Below are 18,803 nucleotides of genomic sequence, written 5' to 3' on the forward strand. Positions count from 1 at the left end.
TTTTGATCAGGATATGTCATTCAATGCGCATATTAAACAAATATGTAGGACTGCTTTTTTGCATTTGCGCAATATCTCTAAAATTAGAAAGGTCTTGTCTCAGAGTGATGCTGAAAAACTAATTCATGCATTTATTTCCTCTAGGATGGACTATTGTAATTCATTATTATCAGGTTGTCCTAAAAGTTCCCTGAAAAGCCTTCAGTTAATTCAAAATGCTGCAGCTAGAGTACTGACGGGGACTAGAAGGAAAGAGCATATTTCACCCATATTGGCCTCTCTTCATTGGATTCCTGTTAATTCTAGGATAGAATTTAAAATTCTTCTTCTTACTTATAAGGTTTTGAATAATCAGGTCCCATCTTATCTTAGGGACCTCATAGTACCATATCAACCCAATAGAGCGCTTCGCTCTCAGACTGCAGGCTTACTTGTAGTTCCTAGGGTTTGTAAGAGTAGAATGGGAGGCAGAGCCTTCAGCTTTCAGGCTCCTCTCCTCTGGAACCAGCTCCCAATTCGGAGACTGACACCCTCTCTACTTTTAAGATTAAACTTAAAACTTTCCTTTTTGCTAAAGCTTATGGTTAGGGTTGGATCAGGTGACCCTGAACCATCCCTTAGTTATGCTGCTACAGACTTAGACTGCTGGGGGGTTCCCATGATGCACTGAGTGTTTCTTTCTCTTTTTGCTCTGTATGCACCACTCTGCATTTAATCATTAGTGATTGATCTCTGCTCCCCTCCACAGCATGTCTTTTTCCTGGTTCTCTCCCCTCAGCCCCAACCAGTCCCAGCAGAAGACTGCCCCTCCCTGAGCCTGGTTCTGCTGGAGGTTTCTTCCTGTTAAAAGGGAGTTTTTCCTTCCCACTGTCGCCAAGTGCTTGCTCACAGGGGGTCGTTTTGACCGTTGGAGTTTTTCCGTAATTATTGTATGGCTTTGCCTTACAATATAAAGCGCCTTGGGGCAACTGTTTGTTGTGATTTGGCGCTATATAAATAAAATTGATTGATTGATATGTGAAAAATTCAGAAAAATTCCAAAGGCTGTAACTTCAAAAATATTCAAGATACAGATCTAATATTTGGCATTTCACCTTAACTTTGGAATGTGATTAACATATACAATTGACAGAATAAAGCTGAGAGGTGACCTGGGAATTTTTTTCAAAACTGGGTGATTTCAGATGGAATGACCCATTTTGGAGTCCACCTCCCCAATTTAGCCCAAATATGGTTGACCACAATGACCTTGACCTTTACCAAGATGAACCCTTTAAGGGGACATTCTGGGGTTGATATCCAAATACAGTAGAAACCTGCCAAAGGACCTGGGAGGATTTGGCGGGCAGACAGACGGTTATGACTTTGACTTCAGTGATTGATCTTTGGAAAATTTGAGCTGGTTTGAGCTATTCTGGAACACCGTACATATGTGTACTGGATTTGATGCAAGTTGGAGTGAAGGCAAAAAAATAAAAAATAAAAAAATAAAAATTTTCACCTTTGATGAAATGGCCTTCATCTTGATCCCATTTTAATTTTAAGGGCACTTCCAGATTTGACATTCATCCATAAACCAAGTTTAGTGGAAGTTTGCAAAAGAATCAGGCAAGAATAGAACAAACAGGCAAACATTGTTCAAACTGTAGTATAATAAGCAGCAATAGCAGAGATGGCAAATGTTCCACAAAACAAATAATAATAATAATAATAATAAAATTCCATACACAGTATTTATCTGAGTTCAATCTGACAGAATTAATGGGTTCTAATCCAGAGCAGGTCCAACATTTTCAACATGTTTCTTAGCTCTCAACTCAACTCAGCTCATCTTTATTTATAAAGCACTTTGGAACAGTGAAAACTGAAACAAAGTGCTGCACATGATGGTCATAAAAACAACAAAGCACCCAAACAACAATAAAAACAACAATAAATAAGCAAAACAACTAAAACAGACCAAGTCTCATATTGTGTTAAAGGCCTGTGAATAAAAGTAGGCTTTAAGATTGGTTTTAAAAACAGACAGTGAAGTTCATCAGTTTTACAGAAATCTTACTACAAAAAAGCATCAAATATGCGTAAGAACACTACCTCCTCAGTGGAGTAAAGACCAAGATTACAAAGGTTTCAAGCTTGTTGTGTGTTGGGGGGGCGTGGCTGGATGTTTTGGTGTTCTTTTCTTTTCTTTGCTCTCCAGGTGGCATGAGGGCTGATTTGTCTGTGAAGAAGGTGCTGGCTGAAGAGTCTTCACCCTCATCAACATCATGGAAAGCACCTGTGATTGGTGCTCACGTGCAACCTGGACGACTTGCAGCTGAAGCAGATAATTGGATGGCGTTCTGCATTTAAGTCATGTGTGATTTGAGCAGAACTGCCGGGAACTCGACCTTGTGACGTTCGTTTGTGAGACGCTGAGGACCGCGCCTGGGTTTTGACACATCGAGCCCGTGAAGCAGGGGAGGGGTGAGGACACATGCTGTCAGCACACACTAAAGGTAATTAAGTGTTTAAGTAATTGTTGATAGTAACTTGGTGTTTTGTTACACAGTATACTGGAATTGTGAAGAGAATTGTGCAGTTTGCTTCTCACTGCTGTGGCGTGAAGGATAAGTGATCCTCCACTTGTTGTGAGAAGCTGCTCATTTGCATAAAGTAAAAAAAAGGACACTGACCTGAGTGTGTTGCTGATAGCGTGTGTTTATTGGAAGATATAGTTGTATCTGTTGACTTACCTCACCTTCTCTTTGCTTCACAGAGAATCAGTTTGTCGTGTCCACCTGGGGGGTGTTTGGCGGTGGTAGGAAGTCCAGGAGCGCCGGCTTAATCCTTGCGGGCGCTGGAGAGCGAGCCACGAATCACTCCACCAGAGGGACGTTGTTTTTATGTTTTTACACTTTTAAGCACAGGTGAATAATAAATAGTTTCTGTTTGGAACCGCTTTCTGGTTATTTTTAGCGCTGGGTCCTGTCTGACGCAGGTCCGCTCCTCAACCCGCGTCGACACATAACAAAGCTCTTCAGTTCTCAGCCAAACTAAGATCTAACACCCGATCCTGCTGAGACAGCTGACCACTCGGTGCAGGAGATAATCACCACAAGTGGACGTCTGTGTTTGCAGATAACAACCTGAACATCATCTGTGGCGGTTCCGCTCGCCCACACCGCCGATTCAAATCTCGCTGTTTGAGTGCAGGAGCCAGTGAGCAATCACAGATGTGCACCATGCTAGCGAGGAAGAGAAAGCCATACGTCAGCATGGCAGGCTTTTAACTCCGAAGACCACATCATCCTCTCCCGACAAACAACAAGGTCTCACAAGGGCGCTCAGGCTGCAGAGTCGACACAATAAACAAGGTCAAAAGAAACTTTTCATATTTACAGTCTCCTCGCTGCTCTTTTCCAGAGACATCTCCATTTTTCTAACCCTTTGTGCAGCTGCACATTCATTTCTAGTCTTCCACGTTATCTTCAACCCTCTGAACACAAAGACTTTCCATTTGTGGACAAATTAAGTTCATACATCTGGTCTCTCCATTAGGTGGTGAACTGAGGCTTAATTTACACTGAAAAAAGGAGAACTGATGGACCAATTTAGAAAAGTGCTTCAATTGGTGACGCTCAAATAAACTAGGTTTATCTAAATTACCATCACAAGTAATATTTATCCCAACTTGTTAACTTAATTTGGAAAAATTTAATTAGTTTGAGTGTCATTTTCTTTTGTGTGCGTCTGGCTCACTTTTGAACCAGCAGGTGGTGATAGTGTGCAGCCCTGTGCAACATCCATCACCTCCACAGAAGGTCTTTGGATCACAACTACAGTCCTGCATTTTAGCAGATGCTACTTGAACGTCCCCTTTGACTCATCCAGTCACTCAACACTGAGGCACCTGTGCTATGGATCAGGTCTAAGATGACATCACATAACTAGGCTTGGGTGTCAAACTTGGTACTTTTGAAGGTACTGACCGAATCACATCAGTACTACTGAGTGCTGATTCACACTAAATTTTGGTGCCAGAGCACATCTGGGTTAGAGGGAGAAAGACCGTGGGACCTACTAGTATTTCTATTCTGTCAGTAGCGCTGTTAGTACTAAAGATGCAAATTTTCCACAACTTACCATTAAGCTCCAAGTGTAAAAAAACAGCTGCTGCAGAACTGGATTTGCAACCTGGCATCTGTGCTATGTTTGAAGCAAGCATTAGCCTAGGCCCACTGTGCCATGAACCAGCACTTCATAGCACCTCGTTATCCCATACAGTGGAGTCAGGGACAGCCAACTGCAACATAACGTGATCTGTAATAAAAGTGAAAGCTGGCCAAAGACAAAGTCACAGACCAGTGTTGGATTTGATAAGATTAAATAGTGTCTCCTTTATGTGCTGTTTGGTGTCAAAGCCATGACTCGAAGCTTTGCTAAAAGCTTCATTCCTGTTAGGTGTGATCACAGCAGCTTATAGTCATCCTGACATCTACTGGTCAAATAATTTGCAGCACAATACTGTAATATAAAAACTCATTTTTCTTTTAGCTTCTCCCACAAGTAATATGATAGTAATTATTGACCAGATACATAGAACATCTCCACATCAACTAGCACTTATTTTAATTAAATCCTGGAAAAAGTACAGTCGGGTACAGATACAAAATTTCAGGTACCAGTATTGATTCAAACATGAAAGTACCCAACTCTACATAGCAAAATCACCCATGTTAAATTAACACTGACCGTGTCTATATGGGGTGTTTGGAGGAACACGAGGCACTGAAATGCATTACCTCGGGGATCTCTGGTAGATGATGGCTTCTCCTGCTTATGCACTCACACTTCGTTGCACAGAACTGTATTCCCACCATAACATCTCTCATTTCTGAGCTAGTCATCCCAATAGCAAAGGAAAGACACATGAAACTCATTTTGTTTCATGTTATGCTCAAGATGCCTTTTGATGGATTTTGTGCCCTAGTTTGCACTAAGAATATGAACTGTTTAAATAGCAAAATGGAGTTGGACACTTCCCACATGCAAATGCACTGTAATGTATACCGTGCAGCATAGATCCTGAAGATAGGACTTTTAGGATCAAAGACATCCTGTTTTCATAGTCGCTCAGTGCATCAACTATACAGTAAAACCAAAAGCATAAGAACTCTGAAGTAGAGCTGATGTATCGATTGGCCAGAAATATCAGCTGATATGTGCCTTTCATGAGCATACTGGTATCTTCGTTATTTTTGCAGATATAATAACTTTAATTTTACAGAATAAACAATGCAGCAAAGCACTTTGCTGAAAATATTATCATTGCACAGTTTGTGCAGCAAAGCAGCCCCAGATGGCATTGTTTACAATGCTGTCAAGCATGGCTGGAACCCCCATCACCCCATGGTCGTATTAGCTGCAAGAGACAGAGGCAAAGTGACCAGCTGCCATTCATTTTCAAACAGTGTGGGGTTTTCAGCAACAAGACATAAGTAGTCACTGTGCTAGGCGGTGGCCACAAGCTAGGTGGTGCCCAAAATAGATGAGAAGTCTATTTTGTGCAAGTACTTTGCTCTGCACCACATCTTTGTACTTGATGTACTTTGGTTGGTTGCTGACAGTGGTGGGCACAGTTCCACTAACCGCTAATTAGCTAAGATAACTTTTTTGTTCTCGGATTAGCTGAGTAGGGGGGCAAAGCTCTCGATTTACTGATTGATCTATGTTCCGATCCTCACCTATGGTCATGAGATTTGGCTCATGACCGAAAGAACGTGATCACGAGTACAAGCGGCCGAGATGAGTTTCCTCCGCAGGGTGGCTGGGCGCTCCCTTAGAGATAGGGTGAGGAGGTCGGTCACTCGGGAGGAGCTCGGAGTTGAGCCGCTGCTCCTCCACATCGAAAGGAGTCAGTTGAGGTGGCTCGGGCATCTTTTCCGGATAACCCCTGGACGCCTCGCTGGAGAGGAGTTCCAGGCACGTCCCATTGGGAGGAGGCCCCGGGGAAGACCCAGGACACGCTGGAGGGACTACATCTCTCGGCTGGCTTGGGAGCGCCTTGGGGTTCCCCCGGAGGAACTGGGGGAGGTGTGTGTGGATCGGGAGGTCTGGGCGGCTTTGCTTGAGCTGCTGCCCCCGCGACCCGACTCCGGATAAAGCGGAAGAAAATGGATGGATGGATTAGCTTTTCAGCTAACTTTGAAAACCATTAGCGGACCAATTAGCTTCTGCTAAATTTAGTTTCGTAACCTTTTAGTCTGCTAACTTTTTTTGCTGGCATAGTAAGTAAAGCCGAATGGTCAAAAATGTTTGTAAACCCTAAAATCACTCATGTTAGTTCTTGTCTGTTATATGTTTGTAGCAGTCAGGCAGCTGTGAGGAGCTGAGCTCAACCCAACCCCAAAAGAAGGAGCCTGGCTGCCCGGCTGCTGCAAATAAAAAAAAAGTCATTCCCATCCAGTAGGTGATGGGAGTGTACATAGAATCCAACTATCACACGGTAGCATCCAACTATCATCCAACTATCAGCTAATTATCAGTTAGCTGTAGCTTCTGCTCATTTTTTTTCTTCAGTTTATCGGTTTATTGCCATAGAAGTTAACTTTTCAGTTAGTGGATTATCGGTTATCAAAGCTAACTTTTTGGTTACCTGTGCCCACCACTGGTTGTTGGTTCTATTTACAGTTATTTATAACAAACTTAATTTTTAAATTGTAAATCATCAAGCCTCTATTACAATTCTTTGTCATAAGGGTTTAACAACAAAATATTAAGAATCACTGCTTTTGTTATACAGTGGTCCCTCGCTATAACGCGGTTCACCTTTCGCTGCCTCGCAGTTTCGCGGATTTTTTCAGTGCAATTTTGCATGCTTCTTCTTTTTTTTTTTAACAGCGCATCGTGTTCTGCGTCCTTATCAGGTGGGCCGGTCGCGGCACCGGTCGGCGGGATCACCGTGATTGCTCTCACTGCCTCCGATGCGCTTGCCGAGTCTGCGGGCTTGGTAAGCGTGACTTCCTGCAGAAAAATCCGCAGCACTGCATGGTCTCAGTAACCGCAGAGCTCCGTGACCACTGAGAGAGGTTTGCATCTTTGTAAAGACGGATTCTTTGCGGGTCCCGCATCTGTACCCCGCAACGGTAACACCGGAGGCAGTGAGCGAAGGGAGAGCATGCGCATTGTGTTCTACGTGTGCCTGTTTATAATCTTCTCACCCAGAAGAAAAAAGAGCGCCAACAACTACCCATAACTGTGTTCTTCACCATGAAAAAGACACCTGCACTGAGGTGTCACTCAGTGGAAAAAGACGCTACAGCAGAGCGGCGCCAGGACGAAGAGGCACGATCAGAGGAACTGTGAAATACTGGTCAGTCACTATTAATAATTTCTTATGTGTCCAACCTCGCAGGATGATCATTATAATTAAATTTGTTAGTTCTAAAAGCCATCATAATTATTTATAGGAAAATGTTCCATTTTTATTTCTCAAAAAAATGTTTGGGCCTGAAAACAGGTTTTGATCTTTGGTTTCATTCTATAATACTGGACTTATTTTTCTAATAAGGCTTGAACTTTGAGTGTTTACACAGGAGAGAAAAGTGAGAAAATGTTAATGCCTGTTTGAGAAAAGTGTATAAAGTGTGTATTGAGGGGTTTTACAGCCTTAAAACATCTATAATAATTGTAAAAAAAATAACGCTGACTACGTCGCGGATTTCGCCTATTGCGGGTTATTTTTAGAACATAACTCCCGCGATAAACGAGGGACCACTGTATATATTGGCAAAGCAACTGGTACTGGAAACTTTCTTACTCACTCATATTGTATCATATCACCCCCCCCCCCCCCCCCAAAAAAAAACCTCATAGTTGAGCATTATTCTGAAGACCTTCATCCTCCTGCAGAAGTGTCATCAGTACCAAACCAAACCAAACTCATCTGCCAAGACACCATCAGCTACTCCCAGAAGTACTCTAAACTGACCTCACAGGCTGGGCTCCACCTGATGTAATTAAATATGACATTCTCTGTGCAAGGCTGCAGATTCACTACTTGTGTATATAATTACTTAAATATCTTCTCGTTTAAATGGGGAACAAAACTGGGCTAATGGGAACAACAGAAAGATGAAACTTGCAGCTTTTCCAAAACAATAACAGGAGAAAGGTTCATTAGTACCTTCATCAGAAGCTTGGAAAACACGTTTCAACAATTCAAAATAATCATCATCTGCACATATTTTAATGAGATTTTCCTCAAGGGCACCATCAGCCACGCGCTGTTTTCTACTGTTTCGCTGTTTGTTTGTTTTCTATGTAGGTTTGGTTTGGGATCATAAATGCTGCTAAATACAGCTGCACAATAAATAAAAATTAATGAAATACTCAAAGTAATTTCAATTCTTTTTGACCTTAAGGAACAAAAAGAGAGTAAATTTATTTATTTACAGGATAAAGAGATGGAAACAGAGATGAAAGAAATGAAACAAAGGGACAAGAACTTTGGTTGGAAATGGTCCCAGAGGTTCAAAGATGGAATCCACTTTCCTAAACTGACTGTTTCACCTGGTTACGGCAGCAGATGGCATTAATTGTAATGCACCCACAAATATGTTTGTGTGTTTTTAAGATCCGCCACCACCTTCATTAGAGATCAAAAGACTTTATCCTCCCCTGAGTCATTCTCCATCTACTCAGAGAAGCGACGCTATTAAAAATAACTGCACTACTTCATAGCAGAAGTTTCAATGTCTCATAAAATGTAAATTCCACTCTGGGGGTCGGGGTTGTTTTATTCTTTAAAGCCGACCATCTTTTGAACGATGTACACCACTTTTGAGCACACGGGATATTTGTGCATTCACATGTTGGCTGGAGACGTAAATTCCGTCACCGTTGGCTGTGAACACATCCACACACCAAGACCACAACTGCTGCCAAAAGATAAAAATGTCACCGTTTTCCACTTGCCACTGCGTCAAGGACAACACAGATGTTTTTTTAATCTTTAACGATGGGGAAAGACGAGCAGAGACAGACAATTTTATATCTGTTATATGTGAATAAATTGTGTGATGTTACATACAGAAATTAAAGTGTCACATCACAAAAAAAAAAAGGATGTTTTAAGCAGCCCAAATTCTTGTTTGAATATAATGTGCAAAAATGTTAAAACCCTGTTCCATCTTTTAGTGAAGCAAACTGGTGTCCATCTCGTGAACACAGAGGAACGATCGTCTCTCACGGCATCACCTACCGTCTGCTGCTGAAGGCGATGTGAGCTGGGCCTTCATTACACATTTGAGGAATAAATTTAAGCGATATTTCCAGAATGTCAACAAAGCAGAATGGAACATGACTGCTGGGATTTGTCTTTCTCCAATAAACCGGGCTTTGCGGTCGCAGGATGCGGGATTTCTCTGTGTTCCCAGGGTGAAGAAGAAGTCAGCAGGTCAAAGAGCCTTTTCGTATCGTGCACCCACCCTGTGGAACAGTCTTCCTGCGACCGTGAGGCAGTCGGAGTCCGTGGACATTTTTAAGGCAAGACTGAAAACCTATTTTTATTCTCTTTCTTATGAATAGTTTTTATTTTTTATCTGTTTTATTCTTTTACTTGTTTTTATTTATATATTTGAATTTTTTTAATTAATTTTTAATTATTTATTTAAATTTTAAGTTGAATTGTTTTATGTAAGGCAGCTTGAGATGGCGCATTATAAGCTAATTAAATTGAATTGAACTGGCATTCCCGCGAGGCTCCCACAAGAACTGTAATTCCAGTAGTCATGGCAACAAAACCTGCTAAATATTGGCATTTTGTTGTTTTTTTCTTTTCACATATACTGCGATAACGTCATCTCTTAAAAGGTTTGTCCACAGATACTGCGCAACATATTTTAGAACCCCATGTGACGCTTTCTGACCTGTGGTAGCATAAAAAGTGTTTCCATTCCAATTTGGCAGGAAAGGCTTCTTCGAATCACCTTAAAACCCACCTTGTGTACATGTTAAAAAAATGGTTTTGTGATATTTGACAGTGTTTCAAAATACGTTTCCATTTGGGGAATCAAAAGCATTTTAGGATATTTTCGCAACTTTAAGGGTAATAGAAGTCCACCAAGTAATTCTGCTAAAACAATCCAATAACATGGTTTTTCTACCATCAACATGTGAATGCAACATAATGTGATTGGTCTTTATTGAATCCCACCTTAGGGGTTAGCACTGCTGCCTCACAGCAAGAAGGCTATGGGATCACTTCCCACTTGGTCCGTTGTGGGCGGAGTACAAATGTTCTCCTCGTGTTCACGTGGGTTACCTCCACGTGCTCCAGTTTCCTCCCACTTCCACAGACATGCAGGGTAAGTGAAGTGGGGGCCCTAAATTGGCCGTAGATGTGCAAGCGAGTGTGAATGTGTTTGTCTGTTTACAAGACTGTCTTTTCTGGAACAGACAAAGCTTTTCCATGCAGCAGACCCAACTGTCCCGCATAGGTCAGGAATCACCCCCGTGTCCCACGTCCCGCGTGAGTGTGTGTGGGACGCCCATTAGTCCCACAGTTGTCTGGTTCTGGGCCTGGACCCGGACCACCCTAGTTTCACAGCAATGCGCAGGTGTCCTGTATTGCAAACGTGAAATGTTGGCAGAGCAGACACACATTCGTACTTTCCACAGAGTGGAAAATTTTTCTTGTCGGTAAACACGTTCCTCAGACCTTTGAACTTGACATGTCTTTTGCTCAGAAAACTAGACATCTGTGAGCAAGCTTCACCATAACATGTATTTGCATGTATTATATATTGGTGGTAGTAGTTTTGTGATGAAATACTTGAATCAACAATCTGCTCAGGCTCTGCACTGAACAGGTCTGTCAAAACTGGAAAAAACGGACAGCTTTTGCAACTCTACTTCTACAGAGATGCTACTGTTCAACTTTTTATGAGCAGAAGCTCCTTAAGTTGGAAATATCCCAAAATATAGGAGAAACAACCAAAACACTGTGTGATTGAAGGTTATGAGCACCTGGGCATATTTTTCATACTCCAGAAACATTGTTTGATCACCTGTAGTTGCAGGTCTTTGACTCTTTTTTGGTCTTCACTTCAGCACTTGTTAAAAATTCTTCATTTTCTTAGCTCCGTCTCAGATGGAACAGTTTCAGATGAGATGAACAACAAAACTATAAAAAAACATAAAAAGTCATGAATCTATTTTAATGAAATGTGGTGGAACCCTGAACAAATGATTAGATTTCAGCTTTAGAATGTTACATGTATATTTGCGGTGTTTGGAAACACACAATTAGATTTGTTGGAAGTTTTTGCTCTCTGAGTGCTCTTGTTTTTTGTTTTTGTTTTCTCTGCACTGATGGGAGTTTAATGTCGGAGTTCTTTGGGATAAGCAAAAGCCATTAACTGATGCCCTTGAAACTCTTTAATCATATAATTTCTTTTAATACAGCTAACATAAACAACATTACTCTTGTTGTCGGTCACACTGCTTTTGGGGACAAATGCGCAAAAAGTGCAAAATAAGGTTCTTTCAAATGGTGGCGGTCCAGAAAGGGTGAGACAGGCTGCAAACACAGTCGATGCTTGAAGGAGAGCTGTTGACTGCAATCCATTAAAACACAAACAACTTCACTAAGATGGAGACGGCATCATCCATAAAACATGGCTTACTGTCATTGGGGACAGCCACGCTGCACAACCGTCAGCTCATATTTTAGATTTTTTTTCCGACTGGGGAGCTGGCGAGCTGATGGACTCGTCAAGCTGCAATTGAAAGTCGAAGAAAGGCAACCGAGCGTTTATTGGCAAGACGCTCTAATTTAGTCTTCAAAAACAAATTGCCACTGTGTCTGAAATAAATATGTGGGACCAATAAACATCAGGACATGTCAAGCGTGCACCAGCATTAAAAAGAACAAATTAGAGCCATTGAAAATACAATGATAGACTCAGGCTACGGAAGACTTAAACCAAAAAAAAAACAAAAAAAAACTATAATGGCTGCCTTTTCTGCTTGATGACGAAGCTGGGCAAAGTCTGACAAATGGTAAAATGGTAAATAGACTGCATTTATATAGTGCTTTTCCATCTGGATCAGAAGCTCGAAGCGCTTTACAACGATGCCTCACATCCACCCATTCACACAACAATGTCAGGGTGCTGCCATGCAAGGCAGCCACTACACACTGGGGGCAACTAGGGGATTAAGGACCTTGCCCAAGGGCCCTTAGTGATTTTCTGGTCAGGCCTGGGTTTGAACCAATGACCCTCTGGTCTCAAGCCCAACGCTTAACTACTAGACCATCACCTCCCCTGACCAGAAAAAAGAGAATTTATATCTAATTCCCTACATTTGTGCAAAAGAACAGAAGAGCTGCAGATCTGATAGAGGCTCAAAGTGTTCTCCTGAAGACCGTGATTGAAAGTCAAGTGTCTTGTGTCCCATTTAGCCGGAATACAGTCGGAGCTCAAATCCATTGTGCATTCAAGCTCAGTATTCCAACTTTAAGGAAGCCGCTTGTCCCTGTCATGGCCTGGTATCGATGACTACAGCGTAGTCTTTGTCTGATACGAACTTGGCCCTAGGCGTGAACTGGGCATGTGGCTAAACGTACCCCTAACCCTGACCCTAACCCTAACCCAGGCTGAGTTCTCCCCCGTCCCTTTGATGTCTGTCCTGAAGGAGCAGTAGCTCCACCAAATTAGTACTGTCGAGTAGCCAGATAGGTATCTGTGCTCTTTCCTGAAATACATAAAGGTCAACACCTTCTGAAGTCATGTGAGAAGATTGTGAGATGAACTTATACCCCTAAATATCTTGAAGAAGGGGAAGTAAGCTCTACACTGGCCCAGAGGCTGACTAGTGCAGGTGCTTATCCACAGACATGACGTTGATGAGAGTCTACGACTTCCCTTGGATGGGACACCAGTCTACCACAGGCTACTTCCCTAGCCAGGGCCTTGCCCATCTAGGTGGACTGGGACAATTTAGATGAAGTGTCTTGTCCAAGGACACAGACAAGTACTGTGAGCAAGATTCAAACCCCGATCTACGTATTGGCAGACCAACTCTGAACCCAACTGAGTTCATTGAGCTACCAGCTCTGAAGGACCAAGATGGCGCCAGTTTTCCTTGCTACTGATCACCTCACCAGGAAGACCACCTAATGACTCCATCAGTTCTAAGGAAAACCTCTTGTCCCTTCATGGCACACTGTTGCTCACCCCTGGTCGTGCTGCTCTGCAGGCAGCACAATGGGACATTTTATATTGGGTCTACAATAATTTGGTGTTGAGTAATTGCAGACTGAAGACCTATTTCTTTGCAAAGACCTGGGTTTGACCCAGAAATACCAGGTCAAGGTCATTGCCCTCTAATGTCACATAAAAGAGTTGCGAGAGGAACTTGAATTGAGAAAATCTTGAGTTGTGAAAATCTGATGTTGACTAATTTAAGGGTGAAGGCCACAAATGCATACACAGACGTAGATGATTTATATAGCTCTCACAAAACAGGAAAACTACAGATTTTTAAAAGTGTCAAGCTTTACATTATGTGACCCAGTGACCCAAGTGTAGACTTCATGGTGCGGAAAGAAGGAGATGTCGGGTACACAGACTCATCCGAAAGACTTCTGCATAAATCAGAGGCGTCAACTCGGCTTTCCATCACATTGTCCATCCTGCCCTGGATAAAACATGACAGAGTGCAGCATCAGGACATTCTACAGTAAATGGAAAGTGCAGTGCGTGTGTGTGTGTGTGTGTTTGGGAGGTGTTATTGATTTACAGGAGAGAATAAGCAGAGGAGTTCAGCCTGCAGCAGACCAAGTGTACACAGACAGAGGGTTCAAGGAGACCTACCCGAAAAAACAAACCTCTGTACAAAAGTTTCTCTGCTGCCAAGATACAAAGTGTGATTGCAACACAATGACCAACTTTACTGATGAATCACATGGATTCTAACATGTTTAAACTTAAATTATCCCTAAAGGAGGAGACACCGAGCTGACATCTGGCCTCGTCTTTCCAAAATACTGCATCCACTTTACTGACCCTCATATCAATACATTAAATGAATTTAAAATGTCCTGAACATCCACTCATATCCCTACGATCAGTAGGTCCTCCTCTCCTCCAGATTTCGCCGTAGGGTTTGTAGGCTGGGCGCCTCCTTGTATTTAGCACCACTCAGTCAGAGATTCTCATGAACTCCTTAAACCGGGAGTCAACAACTCTGCTCCTGGAGATCACAAAAGCCATGAATACTCAGTCAGGCGGCCTGTATTAGAGCCAGACTGACCTGTCAGTTGGCCAAAAATATCGGCTGATATGAACCTTTCTTAAACATATCGGTATTGGACTTATTTTTGTCAATATGGAAACTTTCATTTTACTGAATAATCAATGCAGAAAAACCACTTGGGGCCACTATATACTTTATCCAGCAGAGGGCGATTGGATGGCATTGTTTCCAATGTTGTCAAAGATGACTGGGACCCCCATCACCTGTTGGTCACATTAACAACAAGAGACGGGGCAAAGTGACAGGCTGCCATTCATTTCAATCAGCGTCGTCATTTTACAGTGACAAGAGACAAGTGATCGCTATCCCACCAGCCAGGTGGAGCCAAAATACAACCCCAAGTCCAATGAAGTTGGGACGTTGTGTAAAATGTAAATAAAAACAGAATACAGTGATTTGCAAATCCTCTTCAACCTATATTCAAGTGAATACATCACAAAGACAAGATATTTAATGTTCAAACTGATAAACTTTATTGTTTTTGTGCAAATATTTGCTCATTTTGAAATGGATGCCTGAAACATGTTTTAAAAATGCTGGGACAGTGGTATGTTTACCACTGTGTTACATCACCTTTCCTTCTAACAACACTTAATAAGTGTTTGGGAACTGAGGTCACTAATTGTTGAAGCTTTGTAGGTGGAATTCTTTCCCATTCTTGCTTAATGTACGACTTCAGTTGTTCAACAGTCTGGGGTCTCCGTTGTCCTATTTTGCACTTCATAATGTGCCACACATTTTCAATGGTTGACAGGTCTGGACTGCAGGCAGACCAGTCTAGTACCTGCACTCTTTTACTACGAAGCCATGCTGTTGTAACACGTGCAGAATGTGGCTTGGCATTGTCTTGCTGAAATAAGCAGGGACGTCCCTGAAAAAGGCGTTGCTTGGATGGCAGCATGTGTTGCTCCAAAACCTGGATGTACCTTTCAGCATTGATGGTGCCATCACAGATGTGTATGTTGTCCATGCCATGGGCACTAACACACCCCCATACCATCACAGATGCTGGCTTTTGAACTTTGTGCTGGTAACAATCTGGATGGTCTTTTTCCTCTTTTGTCTGGAGGACACGACGTCCATGATTTCCAAAAACAATTTGAAATGTGGACTCATCAGACCACAGCACACTTTTCCACTTTGCGTCTGTCCATTTCAAATGAGCTCGGGCCCAGAGAAGGCGGCGGCGTTTCTGGATGTTGTTGATGTATGGCTTTCACTTTGCATGGTAGAGTTTTAACTTGCACTTGTAGATGTAGCGACAAACTGTGTTAACTGACAATGGTTTTGTGAAGTGTTCTTGAGCCCACGCAGTAAGATCCTTTACACAATGATGTTGGTTTTTAATGCAGTGCCGCCTGAGGGATCGAAAGTCACGGGCATTCAATGTTGGTTTTTGGCCTTGCCGCTTATGCGTAGAAAGTTCTCCAGATTCTCTGAATTTTGTGATTATATTATGGACCGTTGATGATGGAATCCCTAAATTCCTTGCAATTGAACGTTGAGAAACATTGTTCTTAAACTGTTAAACTGTTAAAAGTGGTGATCCTCGCCCTATCTTTGCTTGTGAATGGCTGAGCCTTTTGTGGATGCTCCTTTTATACCCAATCATGACACTCACAATTCATGTCCTCAGTTCCCAAAGGCTTATTGTGTGTTGTTAGAAGGAAAGGTGATGTAACACAGTGGTAAACATACCACTGTCCAAGCTTTTTTGAAACGTGTTGCAGGCATCTATTTCACAATGAGAAAATATTTGCACAAAAACAATAAAGTTTATCAGTTTGAACATTAAATATATTGTCTTTGTGGTGTATTCAATTGAATATAGGTTGAAGAGGATTTGCAAATCATTGTATTCTGTTCTTATTTACATTTCACACAACGTCCCAACTTCATTGGACTCGGGGTTGTAGTAGAGAGGTTTATTTTATGCAAACACTGAGCGATGTGACATGGTGACTGCCAATCTCAGTGAAGGCAGCCTGACGTACGTAGGCTGGCTGGTTATATTTAGGGTTATTTGTAATAAAGTTCATGTTTAACCCCTTCTAAGCCTGTATATCCCATTGATGAGAAATTTCACTTTTTATTTGTGAGATACTGACAAGCCAAAATGAGGCGGGTGGTAGGGGGTTAAACCTCAGGGGTCCTTGAACTCTCTGGCGAGTCCACATCAATGGTGTTTCTAGACCCCTGAGGGTCGAACATTAAACAGGAAGCCTCACTTAAATTTCTTTGTCATAATGGTTTGATACAGAACATCGAATGAAAATAAATAAATCCAACTGGACCATTCACGCCATCCACCATGAGGACTCCTAGAACCATAGACTCTGCCATTTTGAATGTGGGCGCCACCATTTTGAATGGTCACATGTGGCATGCCATTAGTTTAATCAGCCATGTGGACCTGGTCGCAGCGACGTCACTTCCAGTCTGTTTCCTCGTCAGATCAGTATCCGCCACGTTCGCCATGAGGACCCGATCGTGGCAAAGTCACTTCCGGTTTGCTTCCGTGTCAAATCAGTAGCTGCCTCTTTCGCCATGAGGATCCGGTTGTGGCGACGTCACTTCTGGTTTGCTTCCGTGTCAGATCAGTCACCAGCATTGCTAACCACGTTGCTAAAACCTCACAGATCGAGTACCCAGATGTGCAACCAACCGAAAACGTGTCTTGGATTTCAAAGTAAGTAGTGCATAGTTAGTAGTGCATAGTGCCCAAACAATTTAAATTTAAGCAAAAACAAAAACAACAACAAAAAGTTGGCTTTTAATACGTTGTGGTGTTGACATATTTTGTTTTAATGTGCTGTTTTAACTTTATTGTATGTGTGTTTTATTTTTGTGAATCTTGATTTTACTATAAAGCACTTTGGACACAGTCTGGCTGCTGTAAAGCCCTTTATAAATAAATGTTGATTGATTGCTTGAAATTGGCCACTTAGCTCACCACTCAGAATTCTGTCATCTGCCACAACATCAAAAAGACCACCCGGAAGCTGAAGCGTTTTAGCCATGCTAATGCTCCCCAGAACCCTTTTCCTGAAAAAAGTCTGAAGGACCTAAATGACATGGTGAGATGGTGAGGAGCTTCCAGGCATGTGAAAGGCAAATAAAGAAAAATGTTTCTAATGGCGGGGAGTCAAGAGGGGAAGCTGAAGGGTTTTAGCCATGCTAATGCTCCCCAGAACCATTTTACTGAAAAAAGTGTGAAGGACCTAAATGACATGGTGAGATGGTGAGGAGCTTTGCTCATTAATGTCGGCGACATGAAACATTATTTACCGTTGTTGTAAATTACATTGACCATTCAATAAATCTGTCGAGTTCAAGAATACAGAAGTTTCTGTTCTTCTTACTCTACTTAGCAATGATATTTTCATGAATAACTTTAATAAACCCATATCTATGTACAAATAAAGCCTACAATACTTTATCATTAACAAATCATGTCAGTCTAATTAAAATACCTCCATCTCAAGACCTTCATACACCCAAGCAATTTTGAACTATGGTGTATCGCATACAATCGACATGATATATTTACATCAACCTACGTCGATGTTTGGTCCAAGGCTTTGCCTTAGTTACGTTAATGAAACGTTACAAATCATTGCCCATTTTTATGTATATTAGCAGATATACCAGTATCAGAATTTTTTTACTCCCTAATACCGATACTGGCCTTCCAAAAATATGATCGGTGTGAAGGACAAAACATGATGAAAACCACATTCATGCTTCTCCTCCACCACTGACTCCCAGCAGCATCGAGTCTTCAGAGTTTCATATCTGGACTGATGCTCTTCATTACTCAGCTCGCTGCTCAGCCTACGGACTCCCAGCCTATGGACTGGCTCCAGCTCAGTATAACATTTGTCTTTCTAAACCCTCTATAAAAAATATTCAGATAAAACAAATATGAGAAACAAACAGAATTCTTCACATTAACTTCTCAGTACTTCATAGACATCTGACCTAAAACAAAATATAATAACTAGACATTGCATCAAGGGGTGAGAAGAGAGTATCTCTGCACACTAACTGATATTTTTCTACACATCAGATCAACAAAATATTACAAACACTGGCCCAAAACAAGGTGTTCTCATGGCCCTCCTACCTTCTGATTGATGTGAACTTGCAGCAGAATGTTCTGGTAGCTGTGGCCATCATTGACTTGGAGTACGAAGGTGTCTTCTGTGTCCTCTGAGCCATTGTGGATGTACTGGATCTGTTCCTGAGACAAGTCCTCCAACTTGAATCGGCTCAGTGGTCGGTCACCATAGAGGTGAGTTAGTCGGCCATGGAGTGGTGGCTCCAGGACCATGATCAAAACATCAGCTGGGTTGTCAGGATCGTCAACCTGCAGGACTGATTTAGTGATGGTCGCCAGGGTGCCGCGGTCCTCCACGTGTAAGGGTGTGAGAGTCAGAAGCCTTGGAGGCTGAGAGAACGAAAGACCCATTTCAGTTTTATTGTAAAATAGCACAAAA

General features: G+C 42.1%; 1 protein-coding gene across 1 annotated transcript in view; it reads right to left on the reverse strand.

The window, feature by feature from the left end:
- Positions 1-18,803, reverse strand: part of fras1 (Fraser extracellular matrix complex subunit 1) — a 786,018-nt gene that overhangs the window by 241,315 nt on the left and 525,900 nt on the right. Inside the window, exon 28 of the mRNA XM_034171199.1 lies at positions 18,431-18,754. Within this exon, the coding sequence (XP_034027090.1) occupies positions 18,431-18,754 (324 nt within the window). The remainder of the gene's footprint in view (positions 1-18,430; positions 18,755-18,803) is intronic.

This window comes from Thalassophryne amazonica, chromosome 5, assembly GCF_902500255.1.
Source record: "Thalassophryne amazonica chromosome 5, fThaAma1.1, whole genome shotgun sequence".
Taxonomy (NCBI): domain Eukaryota; kingdom Metazoa; phylum Chordata; class Actinopteri; order Batrachoidiformes; family Batrachoididae; genus Thalassophryne; species Thalassophryne amazonica.